The sequence below is a fragment of the Dasypus novemcinctus genome, chromosome 17 (genome assembly GCF_030445035.2).
Source record: "Dasypus novemcinctus isolate mDasNov1 chromosome 17, mDasNov1.1.hap2, whole genome shotgun sequence".
NCBI lineage: Eukaryota > Metazoa > Chordata > Mammalia > Cingulata > Dasypodidae > Dasypus > Dasypus novemcinctus.
In genome coordinates, this window is record NC_080689.1 from 31762194 (window position 1) to 31775751 (window position 13558).

Sequence of the window (13558 nt, forward strand, 5' to 3'; positions counted from 1 at the left end):
GCTGGTGAGTTAAGTGGTAGGTATCAAATATGCTGCTTCATTTGTTAGTGTATAAGTGGCCTGCCCATATAATACTTATTTTGTCAAAAGTCTGATATAAGACTGCAGATAATTTCAAGTTAACCTCTCCCATGAAGTGGTGTTTCCCCTTCCCTTAAATTTAGGCTGCCCTGTGCCTGAGTTTGATTATTAGCATGCTCTGTTTCAGCTCCCACTTGCTCTTGCTTGCTCTCACCCAGAATGACCTACACCCAAGGCATTTCTTCCTCATATACGTTCTGCAAGAGTTTGAGTTTGTATCCTTTCTTCCTTAAGTATTTGGTAGAATTCACTAATGAAGTCAACTGGTACTGAAGTTTCCTTTTGTGGAAAGATTTTTAACTACAGATGCAATTTCTTTTATACATATAGAGATATTAAACAAATTCATTTCTCCTTAAGTGAGCTTTGCTGTTTTGTGTCTTTCAAAGAGTTCACCTATTTCTTCCGAATTGTCCAATTTATTGGCATAAAGTTGTTCATAATATTCCCTTATTGTGATGTTAAGTTCATGTGTCAACTTGGCTAGGTTATGGTGTCCACATGTCTGGTCAAGCAGGCACTGGCCTGATTGTTTCTGTGAGGATATTTAGTGGATTTGAATAATTAGCCAGTTGATTGCATCTGTGGCTGATTACATCTACAATCCACAAAGAACACTGCCTCCAGCAATGAGGGAAGTGTCATCCTATCAGTTGAAGGCCTTAAAGGGAGAACTGATGATTTTAGAGTTCAGAGTTAGCTATCCAGTTTCTCCTAGGGAATTCATCACAGCCTACACTGGAGTTCCCAATTTGTGGCCTGCCCTGTGGATTTTAGGCTTACCAATCCCCATGGCCATATAAGCCAATTCCTATAATAAATCTCATAATATTTAAATACATCTATACCCTGTCAGTTCTTTTTCTCCGGAGAATGCTGATTAATACACTTGTTATCTCTTTACTGTCTGTGTGATCTGTAGTGATGTCCCAGTTTTCATTTAAAATATTGGTATTTTGTCTTTTTAAAATTGATTTATCATTCTGATTAGAGATTTATCAATTATAATGAAATGACTCAGCTTTTGGCATCATTCATTTTCTCTATTTTTCTGTTTTTAATTTCATTGATTTCTTCTCTAATCTTTATTAGTTCATTTTTCTGGTGACTTTGAATTTCATTTGTCTTGTTTTTCTAGTTTCTTATGGTGAAATTTAGATTATTGATTTGAGAGCTTTATTCATTTCTATTATAGGTTTTCAATGCTGTATATTTCCCTTTATTTTTATTTTATTTTTTTTAAGATTTATTTTATTTATTTCTCTCCCCTCCCCCCAGTTGTCTGTTCTCTGTGACCATTTGCTGCGTGCTCATGTTTTTGTCCGCTTCTGTTGTTGTCAGCGGCATGGGAATCTGTTTCTTTTTGTTGCGTCATCTTGTTGTGTTAGCTCGGCACCATTCCTGGGCAGGCTGCACTTTCTTTCATGGTGGGCGGCTCTCCTTACAGGGTGCACTCTTTGCGCGTGGGGCTCCTGTATGTGGGGACACCCCTGCATGGCACGGCACTCCTTGCGCGCATCAGCACTGCGCATGGGCCAGCTCCACATGGGTCACGGAGACCTGGGGTTTGAACCGCGGACCTCCCATGTGGTAGACGGACGACCTATCCACTGGGCCAAGTCCTCTTCCTTATATTTCCCTTTAAACACTGCTTTGGTTGCATCACAAAAATTTTCTATATTATTTTCATGTGATTACATTTAAATTACTTAAAATTTTTTCCTTGGTATTTCCTCTTTGACTTCCAAATATTTGGGAATTTTTCAGATATATTTCTTATTGGTTTCTAGTTTAATTCCTGTGAGTTTATCTTGAGTGGAAGTTTAGTTTCTTTCTCTCTCTCCCTCTTCATTCTCTTTGCCCACTTCACACATTCCCCATCCCTCTCTGTTCAGTCCTTCTTGTTATCAATTTGGACTTACCTCCTCATGTCTCCATACTTCCCTCCCTCCTCACACACACCTCCAGCCACAGGAGAGAACCACAACTTAATACTGGTTGCTTGGGGCACCTGCAACCAGTGCCTCTCTGTTGTTCCTAGGGATACCATGGACTCATGCATTGTGACATTAGGTGGCTTGCCTTAATTACTGATTTAAAATCTGTGTATAGTCCTCCTGCAACACTAAATATGCAGATTCATGGAAGATGTAGTCTTAGTTAGTAATTGGCAGCAGCTCATTTATTCTTCTTAATTTATTCCTCCTATCATAAACTGTAGTCATTCATGATATGATATGAAACTGCAGTCATATCATAAACCCGTTCCACCTTCTGGTTTCAAATTGTGATCCTAGCTGGTTCTCCACTTTGTATGAAGTTCTTGTTATTCTTTTTTTTTTTTTTTTAAGATTTATTTATTTATTGCTCTCCCCTTCTCTCCCCCCCCCTCCATTGTCTGTTCTCTGTGTCTATTTTGCTGCGTCGTCTTCTTTGTCCGCTTCTGTTGTCAGCGGTACGGGAATCTGTGTTTCTTTTTTTTGTTGCATCATCTTCTTGTGTCAGCCCTCCGTGTGTGTGGCACCATTCCTGGGAAGGCTGCACTTTCTTTTGCACTGGGTGGCTCTCCTTACAGGGCGCACTCCTTGCACTTGGGGCTCCCCTATGTGGGGAACACCCCTGCGTGGCACATCACTCCTTGTGCGCATCAGCACTGCGCATGGGTCAGCTCCACATGGGTCAAGGAGGCCCGGGGTTTGAACTGCGGACCTTCCATGTGGTAGACGGACGCCCTAACCACTGGGTCAAGTCCGCTTCCCTCTTGTTATTCTTATTACCCATATCAGCCAAATTCCTGGCAGCATCTGGCTGCTTTTGGACTTGCTGCCCAGCAGACTTATGAATTCAGCCTTTCTCTGCCTCTTTAATTTTCCCTTTTTGTATTTTATCATCCGTTTGCTATGTATTTGGGAGAGGAGTGCCACAAAGTGTGAACTTATAGAACTACTCTGTCCAGAAATCTACACCCTATTTTTCCATTTAAATTTCTTCCTGCTGTCTCTATTTATTTTTTCTTCTTTTCTTCTCTCTTAATGGTAGAATTGGTCCTATTTCTTTCCAAGGCTAACTCCTCTCACATGTGCTCTTAATCTTACTCCCTCTTAGTTCTTGAAGGACAGACCCACCATTAGCTCCCACTTCTTTTCACATCTTAAACCTATCCCTTACTGCTTGCTCCTTGCCTTTTGCCTATAACATGTTTGTCTCCTCTATCCTAAAATAACCTTCCTTTTACTTAATCTCACCTTCATGCTAATGTCCTGTTCCCTTCTTCCCTAACTAGTAAGATTTTTGAAAGAGTAGCATTTCTCTTATCTATTGTAATATAAAAAAACCATCCCCAAATAAAAGGCTTAAAAAACAGATGATTTATTATTTCTCTGATTATGAGGGCCAAAAATTAGGGCACGTGTTCTGTTTGGCATCATGGGGTGTTCAGCTGGCTGGGCTGACAGGTCCTAGAAAACTTCAATCACGTGTCTGACACCTTGGTGCTTCTCAATGTGGCCTCTTTCTCAAGGTGGTATCTCATCATTTAGTAGTATAGCCTGAGTTTTTTTTTTTTTGATAGCATGGTGGCATGCTATAAGTTGAAAGTGTTAGGCATCTTAAAGGCTAGACCCCAATATGGCAAGTCTCAAAACCATCCCAAATTCAAGGGGAGGGGAAATGGACACCACCTTTCAATGGGAGGAGTGGCATGTGCCTAGAGGGCAGGAAGTAATTGATAGCTGCCATTTTTGGTGGCTTTCTACCCCTAGTAATTACTTTAACTCACTCAGACTCTTGTATTTTCAATTTATGACATTGATTCTTCACATTGCAGCTGATCTCACAAAGGTCACTAGTGACCTCCTGATTAGCAGTGGCATCATCCCAATTGTCATGTAGTTAGATGCTTATTTCAGCATTTGAGTATTTTTTTCTATATATTAATATGTTCATTTATACCCTCTCTAATTCCACAAGGTATTTTAGAATATTCTTCTTAATTTCTAACTAGTCCTTCTGAGTGAGCAGAATTACCTTTGCTTGACATTTGGCTACTGTTTCTAAAAAAATACATTAAAATTTTTTTTGCCCTCACAATATCTCATGAGGTAGGTAGAATGTATTATCTCCATTTTATATACACTAATTTAAGGGCCCAATGTCAAAATGTTGGTCAATAGTAGAGTAAAAAACTAGAACCCAGATCTCTTAAGTCTAGTTTATTTTAAACTAAGCCATGCTAAATGAAACAAAGTTATTCATAAAAATAATAACAGGCATATGGTAGAAATATGCTGCTTTAAAAATTTCTGTGAAACTTCTTAATTCTATAAGCAGATTCAAAAGACATTCACTGAACACCTCTTAAGTATTAGAAATTATACTCGATACTTTCCTGTTTAATCTTCACATCAGTGCTGTGAGATAAGTGCTGTCATCATTTTACAAGTCTACAGTGGAGACTCAGAAAGGTCAAACGACTTGCCCTTTGTTACACAGCTAATAAATAGTGGAATCTGGATTCAGATTTAGAGCTTCTGCCTCCAATTCAGTGCTTTCTACTTTCCCCTATATTAATATTTCAAAGACTATCCCATTTTTTCCCTCCCCCTCCTCCAGCCCTGCTGTTTTTTTGCTGTGTCCATTCACTGTGCTATCTTTTGTATCTATTTCTCTTTTTTTGTCTTCTCTTTTTTCTCCTCTAGGATTCACTGGGATTCAATCCTGGGGACCTCTTAATGTGGAGAGATGATTCCTGTCACTTGTACCACCTCAGTTCCTGGTTTTTGTTGTGCCTTTCCTTGACTCTCCCCTTAGACTCTCTTTTGTTGCATCATCATCTTGCTGCCTGACTCACTTGCACAGGCACTGGCTTGCCGCGGACACTTGGCTTGCTGCGCGGGCACTTGGCTTGCTGCGCGGGCACTTGGCTTGCTGCGCAGGCACTTGGCTTGCTGTGCAGGCACGCTTTTTACCAGGAGGCCCCAGGGATTGAACCGGGTTCTCCCATATGGTAGGTGGAAGCCCAATCACTTGAGCCACATCCACTTCCCTCCCATTTTTTTTAAGAAAGCAAAAATGACTTGAACGTGTGCTTCATTCTCCCCCCTCCCCCCACCCCCTTTCCCCAATGGTGTCCTGCTCTTGCTTGGGAATCAGCACACTCCCAGGCTTGATGGGGTCCTAGGTTCTCCCCAGTGCCTAGCTTCTCCCCATCCTGGGATGCCTCCCACAAGCTGTCCCGTGTCATCCAGGTGACACAAATGTAGTGCCACTTGCTGTCACTGACAGGAAGCTGGGAGGCCTTTTCTAAACCTGTGTTTTTAATTAACTTGTATTCAAAGGCATTTATTCACAGAGAAACAATGATCATGGCCTGCAAATTAAGCCTATTTGTAACCTCACATCCCAAGTTCTATGAAATGCCGTGTGTGTGTGTGTAATGGTTTTTATAATGAAAGTGAGCCTTTTTTCTAAGGTTACTACTTGCTGTTAAGGCTTCTACAATTTTAAGGAGTGACCAATATACTGGTATGTACATGGTATAGTGCTATGGAGAAGGACATACAAAAGTTATTCAATACATGAATTCTGTCTTCAAGCAATTTATAGTGTCTTGGGAAAATAGTACAAGGTAGAAAGCCATTAGAGCAGAAAAAACATTATTTGAGTAGTTAGATATGGCAGTGGTAAAAATACTACTATCCTTCATATCCACGGGTGCTTTATAGATGACAACTTTGACATTCCCTTTAATAATTCATGATATATAAAGTACCTACCACATGCACTCTATTAGGTGCTTAACAGCTCATCAAACAGACAAGGTTCCTGCCCTCATTGCTATCATTAGAAATCAAACATTTCAGAAAGAGAAATCTGACAAGGTCTTCTCTTAAACTATTTGGTTTACTTTTGTTTTATTTTCACTAGCAAAATTTTACAGATCAGCAACCTGTTTGTGGAATTTTTATTTCTCCTGGCAACCCCAAAAATATTTAAAGGTCTCCACAAGTGCTAAAAATTTTCTGAAAATCTAGTGTGTTTACATTATAGAAGTGACAACTGTCAGCACATTGCCAATAGTGGAAGAATGTGGTATTGGCATGTGTCTCCCAGTTGACTTTTTAGTTTAAGGAATATCCTAGACAGGAGGGAAGGTGCTTGTCCAACTGCTCTTACATAGTGTCTTGATCCATAACAATAACTCAGTAATGTTTTCAGACAGCTGTATTTGCTTATTTAACATTTTAAGTATTTCCATAGAAATTAAAGATGGTGGGAAGTGGATGTGACTCAACTGATAGAGTGTCCATCTACCATATGGGAGGTCCAGGGCTCAAACCCAGGGCCTCTTGGCCTGTGTGGTGAGCTGGCCCACACACAGTGCTGCCCCACGCAAGGAGTGCTGTGCCACGCAGGGGTGTCCCCACACAGGGGAGCCCAACGCACAAGGAGTGTGCCCTGCAAGGAGAGTTCCCCCGCGTGAAAAAAGTGCAGCCCACCCAGGACTGGTGCTGCACACACGGAGACCTGATGCAGCAAGATGATGTACCAAAAAGAGACACAGATTCCCTGTGCCACTGAGAATGCAAGTGGATGTGGAAGAACACACAGCAAATGGACACAAGAGAGCAGACAACTGGGGTTGGGGAGGTGGGGGGAAGAGGCGGGGGAATGGAGAGAAATAAATAAAATAAATAAATCTTTAAAAAAAAAAAATTAAAGATGGTCTGAGGTCTAGAGAATGCACTTGGGAAATGGCTATATACATATCCAAATGTTTGAAACATTTTCCAGAGTCTAGATCCTGGCAGTAAAATGCCTTTTCAAATTAAAGAAAAAAAAAAGCTGCCATGTGGACAGGCAGTTAAATTGCCATATGTGGTGACAACTGAGAGTCTATACCTTAGCCATCCAATAGAGCCAAATATGTAATTTAAAATATTCTAATAGCTACATTAATAAAATGAAAAAGAAACAAGTGAAATTAATTTTAATGGTATAATTTATTTAAATTAATATATCCAAAATGTCATTTCACCATGTAGTCGATATAAAAATTACTGGAATATTTTCCATATTTTGTACTGTCTTCAAAAACACTTATGTGTGTATTATAGAATGAAGTATGTATTTTTCATTTACATCACGTTTCAATTTGGACTTAGCCACATTTCACGCGCTCAGAGGCTACATGTACTCACTGCTCACTGTTTTAGACAGCACAGTTCCATTATTCCCCAGCCCTCAGTCATTTTCAGAACCATTTGGAGGTAAGAAAACCAGTGCTTCATAGAAATGATGTCCAAATGCTCTTAGCCGGTACACGCCATACATCATTACTTCCATCTTTTGGGGAGTCAATCCATTAAAAGTAATAGCCATATCTGAACAGCAGCCTTCTACTACTTGCTGAGGGTTTTTAAGCACTGCCTCATGAATAAGATCTGTAATTGGTTTTGTATTAAATACATCTCTTCCTTCTGAATCCTCTGCATTTTCTGCAAGAACTCCCACATTTTTCAGGCAGATTGCCAACTGTTTATCTTCAGGTAACTTCCAAATCACACTTTTATCTACACAACTACCAGAGTCATTGAGGAGGCTGTTGAGTCTTTTCATCGATTCTATGCTTAAGACAATTCCTCCTTCCACAGTCACGTACTCAAGATCTCCAGATTTTATAGTGTGGCCCATATAGAAAGGCTGAGATGCATTCCTTTTAAACAAAACATACTTTAAATTTTCAATGACAGCAAAAGTAGTTGGACGTGCAAGAAAGAACCAGTTGTAGTTGTCGCCATACATTTTAAAGACATATTTATAAGTTTTCCTCATCTGTGTCCATGGGTCATTTGTATCTATATCGAAGGAATTATTTTTAGTACCGTAGAGCTCTGCTTTGTCACAGTGTTTGGTCCAAGTCTCTTTCAATACAGCCCAATAACGCTCATGTTTGGATTTTCCAAGGATGATACAGTAAACACGGATACTTTTACTAAGCTCCAAGACCTGCGATTCTGCAATTTGTAAGAAATCTTCTCTCTTAGGTGCGAGAAGGTGATGGTGCTCGTGGTCTTGAGATCTTCCTCTGTGTCGAATGTTAATTTGGCCGAACATAGTCATCAAAACACAGGAAATGCTCCCAAAGAGCACACCCTTAAAAAACGGTGCACTGCTAGTGGCATCCATTTTTCCAGACGTTGGGAACAGCGCGTGTGGGCAAACGTAGCCTCAGATGGGGCCCCTTTGCTCACGCGGCCGCCCTCCAGGTTGGGCCGCTCTACCTGCTGGAGGCCTCACCTCAGTGGTTTAAAGAGGGCGGGGCTAGGGCTGCTGAGACTGTGAGGTGGGCTTGAAGTTCTGGGCTTGCGAAGTATCAAACAATAAAATTGAAAACGAACTTAAACCTAGTAACAGACGACTCTAAAGTCCAGACTGCTACGTATTTTACAGAAGTTATGAGAAAGATGAGAAAAGAAAGAATATGACGTTGAGTTTTACATTGTGATTTATGAATTCACTATCTGGTACACATATCTTTTATGTTAATTTGCATTGGGTCCTTCCTTTTTATGGCTTTCATGTATTTTATTTATAGCATTCATTTTAGTATTTTACTTTAAATCACTGAATTTTTATTCTCTACAGAAGTTTTAAAAAAATACTTTGTTATTTAAAAAATTTCTTTGTGTCCTACCCTGTTGTGGATGTGTGTGTGTTTAATCAAACAATCTCTTCTGTACTCCCTACGTCACCTATGGAGTTTATGAGAACACATCACTTCCCTGGCATCAGTGTGCTTTTTTGATAAGTGTCAACTATGACATTTGAAGTCTTTTCTTTTAGATTTAATTTATCATTCTTTGTATTGACCAGTAATTTCTAATTTACTGTTTGTTTTAGTTTCCTAGACTGCTTACATAAATATCATGAAATAGGTTGACTTAAACATTGGGAATTTATTAGCTTATGGTTTTGTGGCTAAAAGAAAGTTCAAATTAAGGCATCATCAATATTTTCTCTCCAAGCACTGCAGTGTTCTGGGGCTGGATGCCGTGATCCTTGGTCCATAGTTTGTCACATGGCAAAGCACATGGCAGAGTCTCTTGGTCTCTCCCTTCTTTTTCCATTCCGCTAATGTTCAGCTTCTAACTGCTCCCTCTGAGCTTTCTCTCTCTTTGCCTGAATTTAATTATCTTATAAAGAACTCCAGTAATAGGATTAAGACCCATCCTGCCTGAGGTGGGCCACACCTTCTTAATTGAAGTAATGTCATCAAAAGGTCCTATTTATAATGGGTTCACACCCACAGGAATAGATTCAATTGAAAAACATGTTTTCCTGGGATACCTATAGTTTCAAACCATCACACTACCCAATAGAAGAAATTTCTAGTGATGAGCACTCATGTAGTATATATTTCATTGTTCGAAAAGTATTAAACCTTTGGTATTTTGTTTGATCCATTTTTGAATATGAAAGGAACCTTTAACATGCCAAGTGTATGTAACTCATATCCAGTGAAGTGCTTTGAATATACTTAAAGAAATTTGTGACATTTTGAGATTTTTAAGTCCCATAACAAAATGGAAATATGAAATTTTTTATTTTTCTCACTTACCTTACAGATGCAGCAGCTTGAGAGACAAGTTATTGATGCTGAACGTCAAGCAGAAAAAGCATTTCAACAGGTAGAGTATACTTTTAGTTAAATTTTTTGTCTCTACCAATATAAAGATTGTTTTCTGTGAAATAGCAGGGTAGTTCTCAGCTCTTCTCTACATCTTATCATTTTGACTGCTTTTGGGCTTGATCCAAAGAGAAAATGAAGAAGCTCGCTCTGTTTTTCCCATTAACAAATTTTCAAGAGGAAAAAAGACTTTCATTAGAAAGTTTCATCTTCTGAGAAAATCAAATATAACCTGGTTGATAATCCTAACCATAATGAAGTTTTATATATAAATATGTTCATAGCTGCTTTATTTATTGAAATAAAGGATTAGAAATAATATGATTGTTATAGGGCTATGACTAAGTGAATTCTAGTCACTCTGAAAAAATAAACAACCATTAAATGTAATGATTACAAAGAATATGTATGTACATGGGAAAATGCATAGGGTTATGTTAGGAAAAACATACAAAATTTTACATGTAATATATATATAGTATTACATATGTGGGAGAAAAACCAAACATAAGAATTTTTTTAAAAAGACCAACAGGAAACAGCCCAAAATTTTAGCAGAAATTTGTTTGAAGTGTGCAATTAAAAATAATTATTTTTATTTTATGAGGTTTTTAAATAGCTTTTCAAAGATATGATTCACATATGATACCATTTACTTAAAGTGTGAAAATTACTGGTTTTTAGTTTAGCCACAGCTATGTGTGACTACCACTGCAGTAAATTTCAGATAGTTTTCATCACTTTCAAAAGAAACCCTGTTCTTTTACCCATCTTCCCACCCCCTTCCCAATCTCCCCCCCTCCTCCAAGTAATCACTAATATACTTTAGGCTTCTATAGGTTTCCCTGTTCTGGGAATTTCATATGAATGGAATTATATAACGTGGTATTTTGAGACTGATTCTTCCACTTAGTATTATGTTTTCAAGGTTCATCCATGTTGTGGCATGTACTTCATTTCTTTTTTATGGCAGAATCATATTCCATTGCATAGATATACCACATTTTGTTTATCCATTCATCAATTAATAGGCAATGGGTTGTTTCTGGCAAATGTTTGTTGCTGTAAACATTTGTGTTCAAGTGCTCGTGTGGATATAAATTTCCATTTCTCTTGGGTATATACTTAGGAATAAAATTGCTGGAGTACATTATAACTGTGTATTTAACCATTTCAGGAACCTGACAGACTGTTTCCCAAAGTGGCTGTTTTGTTTTACATTCCCACCAGCAGTGTATGAGGGTTCAGATTTCTCCATGTTCTTGTCAACACTTGTTATTATCTGACTGTTCTGATTCTAGCCATCCTAGTGGATGTGAAGTGGTATCTCATGGTGCTTTTGATTTTCCCTGATGTCTAATGATGTTGAACACCTTTTCATATGCTTATTAACCATTTATTTATCTTCTTTGGAGAAAATAATAAATCAATAACTTCAAGAGACAAGTTATTGATGCTTTGATTGGGAAGGGGGTAGCAAGATGTTCAGATCCTTTGACCATTTTTAATTGGGTTATTATTGTTGAGATGTAAGGGTTCATTATATAATCTGGATACAAGTTCCTTAACATAAATATATATATATACATATATTTTAAAGATTTGTTATTTATTTTTGCGGCTTGCTTGCTCTCTGCTCTCTGTGTCCATTCACTGCACATTCTTCTGTGTCTGCTTGTTTCCCTTTGTTGTGTCATCTTGCTGTGCCAGCTCTCTGCAGGTGTGGGCCTTCAGCTCTCTGTGGGTGCGGTCCAGCTTGCCTTCACAAGGAGGCCCTGGGACATGAACACAGGGCCTTTGATATGCTAAACAGGAGCCCAAACAATTGAGCGACAGCTGCTTCCCAACACAGATATATGAATTGCAAATATTTTTTCCCATTCTATGGGCTGTCTTTTCACTTAAAAAAATTTTTTTTTAAGGTACTGGGACAGGATTGAGCCCGGGACCTCTTCTGTGGGAAGCTGGTGCTCAACCACTGAGCCATATCACCTCCTCTGATTTGGATTTTTTGTTTGTTTGCTTGTTGTGTTGTTTTGTTTTGTTTTATTCAGTCTGGGGACTAAACCCAGGACCTCCAGTGTGGAAAGCAGGTGCTTAACCACTTGAGCCACATCTTCTCCCCTATCTTTACTTTCTTGATGGTGTCCTTTGAACAAAAGTTTTCAATTTCGATGAGGTTCTATTTATCTATTTTTCTTTTGTTACTTGTGCTTTAGGTGTTATATTTAAGAAACCATTGCCAAATCTAAGGTCACAGAGAGTTACCCTGATGTTTTCTTCTAAACATTTATAGTTTTAGGTCTTATATTTTGGGCTTTGATCCATTTGAGTTAATTTTTATATTTGTTGTGAGGTAGGGATCCAACCTCTTTCTTTTATATGTGGCTATCTCTTTGTTTAAAAGACATTCTTTCCCTGTTGATAGTCTTGTTATCCTTGTGAAAATCAATTGACTGTAAATGTGTGGGTTTATTCCTGAAATTCCAGTTCTATTCTGTTGGTCTGTATGTCTATCCTTATGCCAGTGCCATACTGTCTTTATTGTAGCTTTGTAGTAAGTGTTGTAATTTGGAAGTGTGAACCCTCTTACTTTGTTCTTTTTCAAGATCACTTGGGGCCCCTTGCAGTTGCTTATGAATTTGAGCATTAACTTTTCCAGTTATGCAAAAAGGCCACTAGAATTTTGACAGGAATTGCAGTGAGTCTGTAGATTGCTTTAGAGTATTGCCATATTAATTATATTAAGTTCTTCAATCTATGAACATGGGGTGTCTTTCCATTTATTTAGGTCATCTTTAATTTCTCTTAGCAAAGTTTTGTAGTTTTCAGTGTATGAATCTTTTACTTCCTTGGTTAAATTTATTCCTAGGTATTTTATTCTTTTGGGTGCTATTGTAAATGGAATTGTTTTCTTGATTCCATTTTCTGATTGTTTATTGAAAGTGTATACAACTGATTTTTGTATATTGAATTTGTATACTTCATTCTTGCTGAACTTGTTTACTAGTACTAATAATTTTTTCATGGATTCTATGACTAGCTAGTTTTGCTTAAATGACTGTACCTCTTCTTTTTGTAAATGTTTTTTTTTAAAGATTTATTTCTCTCCCGTCCCCTGCCCCAGTTGTCTGTTCTCTGTGTCTATTTGTTGCATGTTTTTCCTTGTCCGCTTCTGTTGTCAGCTGCACGGGAATCTGTGTTTCTTTTTGTTGTGTCAGCTCTCGGTGTGTGCAGCACCATTCCTGGGCAGGCTGAACTTTCTTTCGTGCTGGGCGGCTCTTCTTATGGGGCGCACTCCTTGAGCGTGGGGCCCCCCCATGTGGGGACACTCCTGTGTGGCACGGCACTCCTTGCACGCATCAGCACTGCGCGTGGGCCAGCTCCACACGGGGTTTGAACCGCAGACCTCCCATGTGGTAGATGGACGCCCTAACCACTGGGCCAAGTCCGCTACCCTGTAAATACTGTTTTGATAACTCACTTAAGCCTTCTGGCCTTACTTTCTGGACCTTGCTAACAGTAAAATGAGTAGTTTGGGTGGGCTCACCATCCCTAGGGTTTATCTAAATATCCTAAGTCCATAGCTTCATACTTTATGAAAAATTCACTTGGATCAAGAATTTCAGAAGGTTTAAATACTAAATTATTTCTTCTAAGCAGTGTATATTAAAATTCTTATACATCCTGTAAGGTTGTCATGTTGTCTGCCTTCAATTAAGAAATACCATATCTTGTTTTTGCCTGAAAGATTTAATTTTACACGGTAGATTATTTTAGTGACTCAAA

The 13558-nt window shown here is 38.7% G+C and overlaps 2 protein-coding genes across 4 annotated transcripts in view; one reads left to right on the forward strand and one right to left on the reverse strand.

Moving 5' to 3' along the window:
• The window catches only part of PLEKHH2 (pleckstrin homology, MyTH4 and FERM domain containing H2), a 134642-nt gene that overhangs the window by 16518 nt on the left and 104566 nt on the right, over nucleotides 1–13558 (forward strand). For all 3 annotated transcript variants that reach the window (XR_011646095.1, XM_004447292.3, XM_023588051.3), the window contains exon 3: nucleotides 9708–9770. Coding sequence is in view for 2 of the 3 variants with exons in the window: in XM_004447292.3 (XP_004447349.1) it covers nucleotides 9708–9770 (63 nt within the window). In the remaining variant the exon portion in view is untranslated. The remainder of the gene's footprint in view (nucleotides 1–9707; nucleotides 9771–13558) is intronic.
• Nucleotides 7064–8282, reverse strand: C1GALT1C1L (C1GALT1 specific chaperone 1 like). The gene has a single exon (XM_012524173.4). It carries the CDS (start codon nucleotides 8266–8268, stop codon nucleotides 7324–7326), a length of 945 nt encoding a protein of 314 aa, XP_012379627.2. The 5' UTR covers nucleotides 8269–8282; the 3' UTR covers nucleotides 7064–7323.

Coding starts and splice junctions, on each gene's coding strand:
- C1GALT1C1L (XM_012524173.4), bottom strand. CDS start 8,268: ATGGATGCCACTAGCAGTGCACCGTTTTTTAAGGGTGTGCTCTTTGGG.